At 34.4% G+C, this 16,666-nt stretch overlaps 1 protein-coding gene across 1 annotated transcript in view; it reads right to left on the bottom strand.

Annotated features, from left to right (window-relative positions):
* The window catches only part of LOC104540671 (protein tilB homolog), a gene marked incomplete at its 5' end in the record, with an annotated part of 30,151 nt that overhangs the window by 13,374 nt on the left and 111 nt on the right, over positions 1-16,666 (bottom strand). The window contains 9 exon segments of the mRNA XM_010184530.1: positions 1,954-2,049; positions 2,892-2,961; positions 4,337-4,402; positions 6,619-6,696; positions 9,577-9,762; positions 10,890-11,089; positions 12,077-12,249; positions 14,150-14,227; positions 16,582-16,666. The exon segment at positions 16,582-16,666 is cut by the window's right edge and continues 30 nt beyond it. Coding sequence (XP_010182832.1) covers positions 1,954-2,049; positions 2,892-2,961; positions 4,337-4,402; positions 6,619-6,696; positions 9,577-9,762; positions 10,890-11,089; positions 12,077-12,249; positions 14,150-14,227; positions 16,582-16,666 — 1,032 coding nt within the window.

Raw genomic sequence — 16,666 nt, 5'->3', positions numbered from 1 at the left:
GGGAAAGACAGATGGTATGGGACCGGAGCGTAAAGGAAATCATAGAAGGTATAGAACCACAAGTGGAAAAACCCAGGAGTTGAAAAATAACTTTTTAGTTACGGGTCTTAGTTGCATATTCTTAAAATTAAATCAGAGCACAAAGAGAAAGAAATGACCCCAAATAGCAGCTGAAGTTTCCTCTTTTGGAAGAAAATGCTGTAATTGATATATCCTGGCAGATTCATACATAGCACCATGTCCCACTGCTCATACACAGCAGAGAAACTTACTCACCAGAAGCGTAAGGTTAAAGCACCAATAATTTATTTTTTTCCTATAATTACCCTTAGAGAGGGTTACCCTGTTTCTGAAAGCCAAGAGTGTATTATGTAGTCCTAGAGGCGTTAAAAGCAGCCCAATCCTCCAAAGGCATAAGAGCATAAGAGTGTGATGCTGAAGTTGATTAATGTTTCCTACAGCTCCCAGAACCCCACCTTATAATCTATTCTCATCTCCAGAACTCTAAGTTCCTGAAACTTCCACCTCCCTGCCTGCTTCAAGCCCTTCAATTGAACTGTGCTTTTTCTGCAGGTCCAAAAACCATCTTGCACCAAATGACATAGTCCCACCTTAAATGCCCTCCTGTTTCTGCCAGCATCCCACTCATTATTCCCCAGACCTGAAGATAATAACTCTGCCACTCAGATTCCCTCTGCCACTGGTCTTCTATTCTGGTTCGAACTGTGGTATCTTCTCTGTATATAAGCTCTAATGCCCCCTAAACTTCCACTGGCTGCTGGCTGGCCACAAGTTACCTCTCTCACTGCCTACATCAGTAAGGCAAGTTGACCTCCGTGTCTTTGACTGTTCCTCATTACTGGTCGATCCTTCTCTATTCTCTATTTTTTTGGAAGATATGGGGGAATGAATGGGTAGGAGATGTCCTGATTCCATCTTTGATTCTACCTCATCTGCTCATTATGTCATCCCAAAAAACAGAATACCACTTATGTGTCTAGGGTACAAGCTACATTTACTGAAACCACAGGAAGATATAGAGTGGAAAGCAAATCAAGTGGACATAGCTATCAGTTTGCTCTCATTTACACTGCAAGAACTGGGCTGGGTAGGGAAGAGAGAAAATACAAGCCACACTTTAAGCCAATTTGCTTTTACTTGCCAACAGAGTTCTCAATTGATTCGAATCCTGAGCAGCACGACACCATAGAGGCAAACATCAGAGCACAGGTGGGATGCGAGAGCACAGTTAGGAATAACAGGGGAATATGACTTCCAGCCAGGTTTCTTTAAGTTCTAGGGACTGTTGTGCAGCATTTTTCAGACAAAACACCATGTTGCCACAGTGTTCTTGTTCTGTGATTACATATACCTGGTACAGCCGGTCAGGGGATCCTTTCCAGCCAGGTAGGGCATGAAGGGAATATGAATTAAGCAACACTTGTTCTGACCCCCTGAGATGTGAGAGTACTAGATTGTCTCTGTCCTTGAACCAAAACATAATCTTCATACATGTGTGCATCACACAGATTTTGAAAAATTGATTTGTTTGTATCATTTCACAGGTGGAAAAAGTAGGTAGGTAAGTTGCTTATTTTCAGTTACTTAAGAAATCCATCTTCTTATATATTTGCACAATGCTGCATGTTTTGCAGTGTCTTTTTTCATATATAAAAAGCTGGTTTTGTTGAAAATAAAGGAAATACAAACAGTTCTATTATCACCAATTTTCATAATGTTCCTTTAAAGTGATATGAAAATTGTAAGGTTTGAATCTATGATTAAATTGTCTTTTTGTAATGTTTCTTCTTTGGAAAGTATGTCCCGGTGGGAAAGGCTGGACTGAATAACTTCAGCTAGCCAGATGTTACCTGTAACTCAGTGAGTATTCCCAAAATACTCACAACATTTTAAGTATCTTTGTATGATGTCTCCTCAGATTATTTCACATACCTTTGGCACGCTGACAACCAAATGACCAGTTGTTTGTGATCTTTTAGCGGAGCTGCTGTCCGGCTTCACTTCCTCAGGGAGCACAAGCTGAAATGGCTATGAGAAAATATAGGACTGAATTATATTACGCTAAAATAGATCTTTTTTATGTTTTTTGACCTGGACAGAACACATGCAGAAACATCACTATCACTTCCTTTGATCTTAAGGATAGTAAAGGTCCAAATCCTCTCACTTCATATGTAATATTGCTAATCCTAATAAATGATTAGCATGCTAAACAGCTTTTACTTATAAGTATAGTCATATGCACATTCCTGAATTGCTTTCATTCCTGAAGTGACATTTCTAAAGAAGGTTGTAAAATGATGCTTGACTTATATTAGCAATTAAATGAGGAAGATAATCCAGTCTATTTTAGACGTAAAGTAAAAAGTTTTGTTTATGCAGTTCATACAGTAAAAAAAAGAAATTTTGGTTTACTGTTTAAGTACTTTGATTTTATTTAAAATTTTTGATAAAAGTAAAACCACTGAGAAGACAGAAAACTAGAATGACATTTTAAGTGACCTTTCAAAGAATATATATCCATTTGTTTCTGTCAGCTGTAAATTCCAGATTGTTAAATTGCTAAATTCTAGTCAAGGGCAACTAGTAGGCTCTCTTCTTATGTGAATTATGGTACACTGTGTGGGGAGAATAATAAAAGAAAGGGAGAGAAAGAGAGAGTGAAATTTCATTTCAGGCTTTGCATGTCTTCTGGTTAGGACTTCCACAGGTTATGTGTGGTCCAAAATAATGCAGGTATGAAAGAACGTTTTTTTTCTGCACAGGTGCACATGGTTGGTAACTCCTAAAAGTCAGATCCAGAGTCCTCTGAATAACTATGGTAAGCATTAACTCTTGATCTGAAATGAAAGTAGTAAGAAAACACTAACCTTTCCTTTCACCAGTACTCGTATGTAAGTTGGCTGGACATCAACATCAAGCAGAGAGGTGTCCAAATGTCTTTAGAATGAAATAAAAATCAATGTATCAAACTACAACACAGTCCAGTAAACAAGCAGTGCAGACCATATAGCTCTTAAATGATGATTTCACAATTTATGAAGTACAAACTTCGATTTCAGTTATTAAGCTATAGGAAATATTATTAAGATTTAAGTCTTTGGAAGAAAAACATGATCTTCATGTATGTACACAGAATATCCATTAAAATATTGTCTAAATTCTGTCAAGTCCACTACATCAGCTATTGCGTAACTGCAAAATTTCAAAATCTTTGTAGAAAATGAAAAGGTCTTTCTTCTGTTAGTTTGGTGCTTTACATTAATATGAAAATTAATCTATTTGCTAGATTAATTACCTGTAAAAGCTCCACTTTAACATCTGCTTTCCATCATGTGACACACACAGTCATGCTCCTGTGACCTACTAGTGAATGCACAAGTATGTATACCCTATTTCCCTGCTTTTATAACATTACTTCTCAGGTAAATATTTCAAACTTCTTGGTTTGCAATTCTTACATGTAAGCACAGAATATCACAACATATCTAACATTTTATTGTACCTGAAAAAATTTTCTGAGGCTACAAAAAAACTTTAATCGTATAATTCAGAAACATGCAGCAGGCCTCTTTTGAAGAAAGTTAATGAGCTTTATGGAAGAACACTCGGCTTGAACAGTGTCTCTGTGCTATAAAACTGGTACAAGCTTTAGTCTGACAAGTTCCTATTTGAGGTAAAGAAGCCTGTGGGTTTCCAACCCCTTCTTGAAGTGTGAACATGGCCAATGTACTGCTAAGTAGCATATATTAGCAAATAGCTGTCAGGTTTCCTTGTCATATTTTGGCTTGGTTCAATCAGATTTCTTCCAGGCAATTCAGTGGCACAGTTCAGAAAATAGCATGGGCCATGGACTCTTACAAGTAAACAAGGAAAGTAGGATGAGGCTACCCTACTCTGTCTTGAGGAAAAGAATTTAACTAGAAGGGCATGAATCATACTAGAGCACTTCTAGAGTCAGATAATGGGCAAAAACCCCATTCTCTACAACCCTAATCTGCAAATGAAGAATGGAAAAGATTTGACATAAGTATAAATGGACAGATGTGGAGGAACCTTGCCTTTGGACTGCATAAAACATCAATTCCAGAAAAGACTATTAGACACAGTGCTCACTGCGCAGTAACAGAACAGTCTGAAGGGTCTTCAGTTTATTCAGCTATAATTGTTTGGCACAGGCTTCAAGACTGATTCGATTACCACCAGTGTTATTTGTTTTCCTTTTGAAAAGTTCCTATTACAGAGAGGAATATGTTTGAAACACTGTGTATTAGACCTTAAGAATGGCAACAATTAAGAGAAAAAAATATCTGACCTGTAAACAGCAAGATCCAAGATGATCTGATTGTTTTCTTCATCATCTTTCAAAGAGAAATGAAGCCTAATAATAATGACAAGAAATACCTTCAGGACAAATACAATTGGAGTGAATAAGCAAACATTACAGCAAACTTCAAATTCAACTGCTAGCAATTTTAGATGTATACAAATACAGTTTAGACAATATGCCACATGACCATTTTAGAAACAGTTGCAATTTTCCTCATGACCATGAGGAAATACTGGCATTTGAACCAATTTAATTCTTACATTTATTTTCTGTTCTCCCCATCCAGCCCGCAAGAAACAAACAAAATACTGCTGAAGGTCAGTTAAAATTTAGCTCAGTCTGTCAATGAAGAGAGAGAGACCTCTGCTGGTGAAAGCTGTTTGCTCTGTTAGCATCTGCAGAGAAACAGTTCATGAGAAGCCTGGAACTTGGTAATTCTAATCTTATCACAATGCAGAAAAAAATTTTGCATCATTGTTCATAGGAATGAATTTACCTAATAAATAAATAATAAATAAGTATCCGCCTTTGCATTTCCAAAGTAAAACCCGATTAGCACAATATCCTTGATTCAACAAGCTTCATAGTATCTGTTGAAAATGAGACTGTAGATTGTAGTAGCTGCATGTTTGTGATCTGCTGGCTGAGTTCTTAAATTTATGAAAGAATCTTACCTGTTATAAGTTGAAAACAACACCTATTACTACAACTGCAAGGTGATCTAGCCTAGACTTACAAGTTCTGCTCATATACTCAAATATTTCCCATGCATTAAAGTAGTTAAAGAAAAAAAATCAGAGTAAAACCCACCTATACATGACAAGATTTTTATGAATTACTTGTTAGTATAAAATGAGAGAGCTTTGTTTAACGTAATTTTCTGGAATATTTCTGTGACATTAAAATACTTAGATACTTTGAGTTCAAGGTAACAGAAAGAAGCTCAAATGTAACAGTTTAGATGATACATTTAAAATATATGTGTCAGATATACATTTTAACTCTTTGCTTTCCTGTATTCTGACATAGTCAACTTGCAAGAAATCTTACAGAGCTTTTAGTTTATGGGGTTTTTTTACTGGACTAAATTCTAATCCAGAAAGCTTGGGTGACATAAACAGGACTGATACCAAGAGTGAAATCTAGGGGACTGCATTACTTCTAAAAAGATAGATAGAGCTTAATTCTAAAAGTCTCTGCTTTTTAGAGGTATAATCAATTCCTATTAACACATTTCTATTAGACTTGTCTACTTTGAACTGTACTTCTTTTCAGTCAACACATTTTTACAAAAATGTTCATCAATGCAATGCTAAATATCTTCTGGTACAGATGGAATAAACATGAGCTTTTCTGCTACTACCTTTAATTTTTCCTATACCACTGAAAATTATGCACTGATCCTATGATGTAGGTTTTCCTACATTTTTTCCTTTAATTTGCATGAATTTATAAATTTTCAAGATTTAGAAAGCATTCTTCATGCTAACAGTAAGAATGTTCTTAGCTTTGATTTTGCTGCTAACTCAAGCATAAGATGAAAATTCTTGCTCAGAGGACAGGGGACAGGTAAATGACCCTTCATAGGCCACTTTTTGATCACAGACTCCTGTAGGAGGCTCTCTGGGGAGCCATTTATAAAGAAACTACTTTTTGCACTCTTTTTTTCCTTAGAAAATGAAGGCTTGGTTCAAGTGAAACTGACAGTAATGCGTGGCTGATATCCCTGGAAATTCGTTCCAAAACACTTGAATACCCAGGTGCCTTTGTCAACAACAAAATACAAGAGACTTCCTCATAGAAGTGAATTACATTTCCTTCCCAATTTTGCCAGTTTAACATCTGTCATCAGAAGACAGAATTATTTTGTCCAGAAATATTACTTGGAGATATTTTTCCACATTTAAAGTACTGTTCATAACATTTATCTTCATTAGACAAACTAGTTAAACTCATTCCACTATGAGCAAGATGCTCAAAGAGTCTTTACCATAGAAGGGAAAAATGTCATATCTTTTTCAGAAACCTCAAACTCTCTAGTCATCGAAGACCAAGATATTAAACAACCTTCAGCACTTTACTCACTGAAAACTAATTCTTTTTCCAGGATTAGAACATAATTTTAGAGGTGAGTTTTCCCACCAGGAATATAATATTTCAACAAGACTTCGTCAACCCTCTTATTTTTGTACTGTCTTATATCTTGCAATAGTTGCTCAAATCAACTACAAAGAGGTCAGCCTGTTTAACCTCTTAACCTTACGTACTTCGGCACATTCACATTCAGAACTTTTCCTTCTTCAGTGACCAATGTCCAAAGGGACTTCTCTCTCTTTTTTGATTCCCTTAACAAAACAGAAATAAAAACGGTTTATAATTTCACACTCTGTTTTTTTTATGTTTAATAGCAAAAAAAATAGAAGAGAATGGCAAGAGGTAAGAATTAGCTGGTATTTGATGTTAAGGCTATAACTTATTTCAGGAAAGAAAACAGATTATATCAAATGTAACTGCACATTAAAAGCATTATCTAAAGATGAGCAAATGCTTTGTAATAACACATATTACATGGATAATAACTTCTTCTGCATGTCACAGTGTCCATTATCAAGCAGAAATGTATTAGATTTATATGGTTTAACTTAAGAAATCAGTGGATTGCTTAAACATATGACATGGGAAGTTTTTCTTGTTATGAATGGTCATACTAATCTTGCGATACTACTCTTAAATTATTCGATAGAAGTGCAAGCAATTCTAAAAAAAAATTTTATTCGTGCTAATTTAACTACTTTTACTGAAAATATGCTTGGCATATCTCTAAATAGCATGTCTATCAGTCACTATTCTGCACTAGTAAAAAGAATTTAAATGGTCAAAAGATTACAAGCAGCACCAAGTAGGATACAGCATGACCAAAGTGCATACATATAGATTATTTGTAGATGCATCAATGACACTTTTCATTGTGTTCTTCCTTAAAAAAAACATAATACATATTATTGATGGAGACTTTAATCTTTACTATCCATGTCCAGCTATCAGCAGTTAAACTGTATCTGACTTTCAATTAGTGCAATATCCAAGTTATTTTAAATTTATCTGCCATAACAAAGCAGATCACTGTAAGATTATTAAGATCTGTAGTACTGCTATTTTCTTTTATAGATGTTTAGATCATGAGCAAGGAGAGGACAAGTAAAGACTTTTAGTAACATGAAAAAGAAAAATCAGTTTGCACGTAGGTTAAAAATGGCTATGTTCTCTCTAAAAATACAGCACTGTAACTTCCTTTGCATTAGACCACTCCTCAGCTGGTCAATATATTGAGCATGGCTACTTCAGCTCACATATAAAAAAATCCAATTTCTCAAAAAGGCAACAGCAATACCTTGCTTTTTGTGTCCCTGAACCAGTTTCATATTATAAATTCAAGATTAAGAGAACAGTACAGGTAAATCACTGATGAGGGAAATAAACTATGTAAGATTTAGATCACTGTGCGTTTAAAAAAAAAAAAGGCATAAAAACGGATTTGGTCTATAAATACAATGGATTTGAGGAAGAAATTAAAGCATTCAAGTGGAGCTACTGGAATGACTATATAAAAATAACTTCTTTTTAAGGAAGATTCACAACTATCAATGTGTTAAATACTATTCCAGAGTATAAATCAGAGCTTTAATATGGAATTTGTAGGCTAGCAGTTTCTACACCTGAATTCTATTCTTGACACGTAAATGCAAAGTAAACAAGCCAACTCTCTGTTCTAAAGATGCAGTTCTTAGAAATGCTTCAGGAAATCCCTTCCAGCTTTAACCATTCTAATACCCCCACCTGGCAAATTTAACATGTGCTAACATGTCATAGATAGGTTCAAATTTAGCATCAGTCTGATTGCGTTCATGTCAATTTTATACTAAAATAAACATGCTTTTTTACGGAGTAACTTGATATTAAAGTTACATTTCAGCTCTTGTCCATGAGCACGGATTATTTTAAGTTGTCAGGGGCACTTTTCTGTTCTCATCTTTCTCACACTACCTAAATTCTCGCCACTATAACGAAATGAACCATGAAAGGATTTGTAACTCCTTTAAATGCCTTGAAAATTTTTAAAAATTCAGAAAGGACTTATTCTGTCTTTAACATAATGTCATTTGGACTCCCTTTGAATATTTAGAGGGGAGCAATTGGAACATATTTCATAGAACCATAGAATTGTAGAAGAGTTTGGGTTGGAAAGGACCTCAAAGATCATCTAGTTCCAAAATTTCCTTTTAACTAGAGCAAGGCATCCACAGACACAGCAAAATTCTAACTAGCCAAAATCTGGGTTTCACAGTAGTTCGGGGAAAGTGCTAGACCTTGTATTAATAATAGCAACAAGTTATGCAGATTTACGAATTTCTTATAGAGTTCTCAGGGACTGACTTTTTCAATACTTAGGCTAGATAAATCTTTTAAAAAGCATGTCCTTAAAAAGAACAGCTAGAGAAATATCTGGCACAAGTGCTGTTATATAAGCAGAAGGGAAAAAAAAAAAGGGAAAAAAAAGACATTGCTTACAGTGTTTGTGGAGCTGATAAGCCAGCAGCAATAAAATGACTTTTTTTTTTTGCTAGTATCTGCATTAATTTTCCATGGTCAGCAAAACCATGGCAACTTCAGAAAGTGTTAAGGGCTTTTCAGGTGCCAGTCATCTTCAGATTCACTATGCCAAATAGCATAGATAACATGAAGAATCTTATTACTCAGGATTAATATCTTTGATAAAGTATGTGAAAAAAAATCTAAGTCATGTAGAAAAGGTGCCTGAAATGCCACTTGTGCAAAAATTTTGTGGCATGGCCTGTAGCGCATTTATATATAAATGGTTTTAGCAAGAATATTTAACATTGAACTACAAAAAAATTTATTAGTTAGCTGGCAGAAAAATGAAACTTCTAAAATCCCTACAATGAAGTTGAAAGAATAAATTCTATTTTAGAACTCTATTTGAGGAAAACCAGATTAGAGTATCATAAATATATTTTAGAAAATAAAATAAAATGAAAAATCTGAATATTTTATTTAGATTTTATAAGTATATATGCACAGGCAACAGGGATTTAAGCTGCCAGTTCTCAGCAATTTTTAATGTGAGGCAGTCACCTACCTCTACTCTGTACCTTTGAAAATTTCCCCTTCCTCAATTCATAGAATATGTTAAAACAAAAACATACTTCATATTGTCTTTAGCTCTCCGTTTTTCTTCAATGTATCTGTGAGTTTCTAATCTAGATTCTGGAGTATACAGTGTAGGCTCCTCCCAAAATCTTCTGTCTTCTTCGTCATCTTCAACTGTTGTCCGTGTTTCTTTTTCTCTGTCTCCTGCCTGATGGTTTTCTTTGTTCCGTAGGGAGTCTGAGCTACATAAAATCACATGGAAAATTATCCCAGTGAAATGAAGAGTAACAGTACTTGCTAATGAATTCTTGCAGTCATATTTTTTCAACCCAATAGTAATAGTTCTATAATTCCTACCAAGAACATCATCTTACAGATTTGGACAACTTTCTCTGCTCTGCTTCTTTCATCAATCTACAAAACATATTTCAACATATTTTTTCATTCACTTAACTAAGAACTGATACTATGGTTATGCCCAACCCTCTAAAAACCTGATAGATTTTTCAACAGATTTAATTTCAGGAGCAGAATTTTCAGATACTCTCACAACTTTCAGATGAAAGATAACCTTCAGTTTATGTGATGTTCAAGTATTCCAGCGGCAGATTAAAAATTCATAGGGTAGTAACATTTTACTTAGTATCTCCTTGAGTGTTATCTTAGAATCTGAATAATTTTCGCTCCTTGCTCTAAATCCCTCTAATCTTCAGAAATTCTCTATCAATACAGAGAGAAAACTAAATTTATGACACAGCTGTGATGTATGAGGACAATGTTCCATAGACAGCTCCATAGCATTCAGACTCCATGGGATTAAAAATAAGATGGACGGTAACTGCAGTGAAAGATGACCCCGGACAAAAATCCTTCTGCTAGCTAGGTAATCTCAGTGATATCAGGTGGAAGATGTATAGAAATCAACATTCCTTAACCTTTTACATCTCAAAAGATACGGAAGATTCCTTTTTAGTCTTCATATCTAATAACTGTAAAGCAAAAGAAGTTACAGGTGAACAGCTGCTTTCTCTGGAACCCCTGCATTACCTTAAATAACAATTTCCAGCTGTTCTCCTGAAAGACACTATCAATTACACTACTTGGCACCCAGACAGTTTAACGTGGAGTTTCAGGATGAAAATCCTATTGTACTGTCTGCAGGTCAGTAATTAATTATTTTTGTAATTAATGATATTTTTCACTAGAGATAACATCCATAAGGAGAAGTAATTCTGCTAGGATCAACAATAAAGATAAACAAAAAGATTTCAATAAAATTATGTAAACCATTTAATGAGGAAAAACAAAATTCTTAATGAAGAAAGAAAATAATGATATTTAATTGCAAGCTGTTGTTGCTTACTGTTACCTGTCAAATCCAAGCTTAGATTCCATTTGTTTTTGTTTCTTTTCCTCTTTTTCTTGCATCCTTCTTTGAGCTTCTTCTTTTTCTCTGGCCCTTTTGAGAAGGTAAGCTTGCTCCTGTTCTCTGATTTTCTGTTTCACTTCTGGATAGTTTTGAAGTGCTTGAATCCTCTCTGAACGTTCTATATCTTTACTATCCAAGCACTTCCAAAAAGGAGAAAATTAAAAAAAAAGGAATTTGTGGCAAAAAATTTAAACAACTCAATAAATCCATTCAACTGTATGTTAATTTTGATAGATTACTTTCTGAATAAAATTAAATATCCACCTTTCAAACCTCCATAGCAGTATGTAAGTTATAGTGAATTAAAAAGAATTAACAACAAGGTGTATTGACATCTGAAAATGGTTTTGTGTCTCTCAGAGCTATTTTTTGCATTTTGCAAGAATTTAGGTTGGTCTTATTAGCCCATGTGGTAGAGAGTCCCTTCAACCATTCCTGGTATTTGTCTGACCTTGACTCAGCTCATGAAACTATTACAAAATTATTTCTTTTGATGTGTTAGTTTGTTGCCAATGAAGTAAGCTGAATCTGCTCTTAGGAAGTTAAGCAAGCATCTGTGCTTCTCCAAGAGAAATTGTGGGAGCATGTTTCAGGACTGGGATTGCCTGTTTTGATGTCAAGATATTATATCAATACTTAATTGCACAAAACCTCAATTGCAAAGTATCTGTTTACAGTCAATGCAGTATAGTGCATTTTTACATCAATTTCTACCTTTCTACTGCCTTACACTGTTGGTTTGGTACATATTGTTGGTATGGTACCAACAACCTGGTAGCTTTCTGCAATCATGAAAATAATTTAAAGATACATCATGTATATAAAAATAAGTATCAAAAAAGCCAAAACAGTACAGTATATTTATTTTTCCAGAACTTTGTTTAAGGATCTCCAATGAAAATGACAGAAAAGTTAACCAATGCATGTGGTTTAGTCAGGACTAATTTCTTATCATATTAACTACTTTAGTCACTTATTCTTAAGAATAGAGTTTAGTTTCCTGTGCACAGTAAAAAAAAATGCTCCTGGATTTCCTACCACAGGCATTTATTTTGTTTGGGATTAGTATGTTCAGTCAACAATGATGATAAATGATTTAGATATAAATTTAATTTTTAAAGTCTTACTTTCAACTGATGAAGAGTTGCCACCACAAACTGTCTATAACCTTCAAATTCAGTACACGGGTTCCCCACTAGAAACAGTTCCTTCAGATGTGTATTATATTTCAGGGCTTCAATACTGGAGAGTTCACCAATGAAATTTGCTGTCAGGTCAAGTTTCTTCAGTTCTTCACAGCCTGTTTGAAAACAAAAAAACAAACCAAACTACAATCCAATCTGTCCATGAAATAAATGTACACGATATACACACACACACATACATGTGTGCACACACTTGAATATAAAACTGTCTGCCTTTGTTGTCAGTATACTAATTTCATCCTATCAGAATACATCTTTTCCAAGCCACAAGTGAAGGAGCATCTCACAGCTTAACTTTATGGAGTCACAATGTTTATAGAAAGAAAAATAATCTCAGAAAAATACAAAATATCCAAACTTCTTATTGGTTTTATCACTATCAAAACTATGTGATCAGTACTTGTATACTAGATGAGTGATTAAATTTCTCATTTCTGGATAAGATGGACTTCAGTTTGATTGCCTTGGCACCCCTCCTCAGATGAGTCTTCACCATATGGCTAAAAGAGTGTCTATTTGCTTCAAGAGAGCAGGGTCAACTGCTGGTTTAATTTCTGTTTACTGTTTATCCTAAATAATATTATTCAACTGCAAAGGTAAGGTTTTTTAAAACTTCACTACAAGTCAAGGTGAGGTTTTCCACTCTATGGACTCAGCTATCAATGCGAATATCACTGGTTCAATTGCAAAATGTTGTTTGTTAACCAAAAAGATTCACTATAAACAGAAACTCTAAATTAGCTAACAAAATGCTCCAGGCAATCTGGATCCAAAATTTATCAACCTCTCCTTTTATCATAATCTGTCCATCAATCATAACTTTGACTCTAAAAGTAAAAATGTTTAGCTAAGAGCAAGTTCAACTTCAGTGCTTATCATTGTGATCACTTCTTTTCTTTGCAAGTCTATTTTATGCATAATGAAACTGAACAAAAATAAACAACTCAAAACGATTTATTGGGGGATTTAAATTACCCAAATTTTTGCAAGACTTACTCCCAAAAGTTCTGAGTAATAAATAAATGATAAATCACAGCATTAATTAATGTAGCCTGATAGAGGAACTTAAAATTTATTGGCATGAAAACAAATGCAAGTTTTTCAATAAATTGCCAAAGATGTAATATATTACCTACTTCTTAAACTTTTACAAATTTGTATTTAGCTCACTTGCTTTTTTATTTTATTTTAGTAATTCTCTTGAATCAGCTTTAAAAAAAAACAGCTTTTTTATTGTTCCCTTGTCAAGGCAGACATTTTAAAGATTCAGCAACTGGCCTAATCAGAATCAAGAAAGAGAAAGAAATCAAGTCAGAAAATATTTAAGTAATAGGAAATGTGTATATGTGCGGCTCTAAGTCTTAGATTTTGATCTTGGAAAATGCTAGATCCTTCCCATTATAGTGACAGGATAAAGGATTAAACATAGCTAAACCAGAAAGGACTTCACACAATGACAAAGAAAAGAATAATCTGAAAAAACTCTTTAAATATACTCCAGACAACCAATGCAAGCTGTACACAGAGTAGAACTTTCTTGTGTGTGACACTTGATTACTGAAATAAAGATGACTGCTGAAATATTGTACAAGAGAGATTTTTTGCAGCCTGCATAGCATTAAAAATAACTCCACCTTTCTCCAGCTAACCTGCATAAAAATTATCTTACCTTTACAGTGGGAAAATACCAATTTCATTAAAAATTTGGATTCACATGTTGTAAAGTACAAAAATACTCAAGCTACTATTATAGCTGGCCACACTGGTGAGAGAGTATGCAAAAAGCAAGTGAAAATACATATAAGCTCAATAACAAAACTTCAGGAGTAGGAAGCACTTGCTACGAAGAAGCATTTTTTCAATGCTGCACATAAAAGGCTCTTTCTGAGTATTAACAAGGTGCCTTTACTGGCGGACATCATGACATCCACTCTGTTTTATGCTGTCACAACTTAAGTGTTTCAATATGAAAAGGCAAACAGTTTAAAATCTGACCTTCCAGATTTTCAATTCTTTCAATGTTGTTCAAAGCTACATTTAAATATTCCAGCTTCTTCAGTTTGCCCACATTTTCTGTAACAAAACATAGACCTGTTATTTCAATTTTTCCCATTGGAAAGTTCATTATCATTTTACTTGCTTGCTTCAAAGATACAAAGCAGAAATAAAGAAATAAAGCAGAAAAATAGGAAGATTATGCATCAGACTACTGGTCACTAATATTTTATTAATGAAAAGACAAAACTAAGAAGTTCTCTGAAAACACAAATGAAAATGAAAGGGTAAAAAGACATAAGGAAGGTTATAAACACATTTTTTACCACAAATCCATAAAACAAGTTTATAGTGCAAGAGGACTGGCCAAAAAGCATGGTGAAACATTCCATTTGCCATGAAACTCAGAAAGGTTCAGGACATACTTAGTCAAGCTTTATAGAATCAGTTTTACACTCACTTGTACAGAAAAGATTGGCTTCCTTAATATCTATTTAATTTTAAAGATCTTTTATCTACAGGGTTACACACACAACCCCACATCCCCTCCTAATCTAGAATCTGCTCTGTATTATTTTCACCGTGAACTATTGAAATTAGCAGGTTCACAGTGTTTGGAGTTGTGTCAGAATGGCTAGCATTTCCTCCTTTGAACACACAACAGGGGTAAAGAAGGAATAGGGTAGCAACGATCTTCATCAGTCCCAAAAATGTCCGAAAAACGCAAACACCATTAGAGATACATGACACACAGGTCAAGGACATCAATCTGAGACAAGATACCGAGTATAACTTGTGTCAAAATTCACCAGTTTCTCCCAAATCACCAGATGTTTTGAAACTTTGACTGGAAAACCGATCCAATTAAGTAAAAAAGTTTACTTCAAACTCTAATTCACAGGATGCACTGATTAACTGCTGTACAAACTGTCCATGCTGAGACAAAGAAAGAAATTCAAGCAGAGGGAGCTTCATCTGACCGAGACAGATCATGTCTACATCTGAGTTTGTTGTCTGGGCTCCTCTGTAATCAATAAAGAGAAATAGGCTCTTCAAGGTGAAATTTGTTGTACCTTAAATTGGCTGTGTAGAACCAGTGAACCAAATCATGCTCAAAAATACGCCTTTTCTTCATCACTCTGCATGGACATGTTGGTATCTACTGGTAAGAATTATTTCTCAAATTCAATACTTTGTAACACAATCTCTATTGGCAACCTTTTTGGTCACTACTTATATAGTACTTTTGCACTAAGGCATTATCTTGGAAAGCTGTTACACTATACAAGAATATATGAAGTAAGAATTTGCACACTTTTCTAACTTCTACAGTTAGATTAAGATAAGATAAAGATTTAGTGTCTCAGAAATGAGATGCTGAAAAAATCTATTGTCTAAAAAGCAATAATCTGAACGGTAAGATGATATACGGACATAAGAATGAGATAAAGTCTTGTGCCTTATTAAGAACACAGTAACAGAGAGAAAACCATCTTATTTTAGTCCCATTTTTGATGGGGCAGAGCAGCATAACGCAGTTTCCAAAACTTTAATTCTCTCTGGGAGAAGACTCCTGCACTCTAAGAAATGCAGAAGCTATTAGTACAGACAGTCCCTAGGAGTTTCTTGATGAGCCCCCCCCCAGAAGATTTAAAGCCTTTGCCTACAAGTCCTGAGCAGAGAATTTCACCCTAAAAAAAATTATTTTCTTTTTATTCCTCATAAGGAACTTCAAAGAAATACACTAATATAGTTGCTGAGCACTTCTGACTTTGCATTCTTCACGTACACACTATCTGTAGAGTCTAAGCTGTCTCAGCCTAATGTCTGAAGTCATATCTTTCTGCAGAGAGCTTAGAAAACATGTGAACATGTATCACAAAACACAGACCATATGATATTATACCTTCTGTGGGGCAGGAAGACTGTTGAGACTTCACTGTACAAAGATGTCTTTACACACAAAAGCAAGTATTTTATCTGAATAAGAATTATTTCAATATTAGCTAAAAATACCTTCTGTATAAAAACTGAATTTAAAAAATAGCCTGAAGAAAGTTTGTATTATGATATCAAAGTCCATAGTATATGCTAAACTGTCTCTCTCTCTGTCACACAGACAGGATATTAATGTTATATCTTGATTTATGGTATTTTACATAATAAAAGCTGTTCCACACTCATGTTCCAGTGACTTGTATCTCAGTACTATCTTTTTAATTTAAAATTTCTCTTTCAAATTTCTGAGCTTCTTAGAAATTTACCAAGGAGACAGGGAAAGGAAACTTTGTAGGAGCAGATCCACAAAGAACTTTTCTCTAGTTACTCACTCCACATTCAATTAAAGTATAACACAACGGATATTTTTTTCGTCATTTCAAATTCATGCATGTAAATCTATTTTAAAAGAAGAGTATCTAGATAACACTTACCAATTTTTGGAATTAGATTGTTCTGAAGGTACAGTATTTTTAAATCTCGACACCATTTGTCAAGATGCTCTAGTTTTTCTATTTC

This window comes from Mesitornis unicolor, unplaced genomic scaffold (genome assembly GCF_000695765.1).
Source record: "Mesitornis unicolor isolate BGI_N332 unplaced genomic scaffold, ASM69576v1 scaffold4675, whole genome shotgun sequence".
Taxonomy (NCBI): Eukaryota; Metazoa; Chordata; class Aves; order Mesitornithiformes; family Mesitornithidae; genus Mesitornis; species Mesitornis unicolor.
Note: the sequence above shows the minus strand (reverse complement) of the source record. Positions and strands in the feature narration are given on the sequence as shown.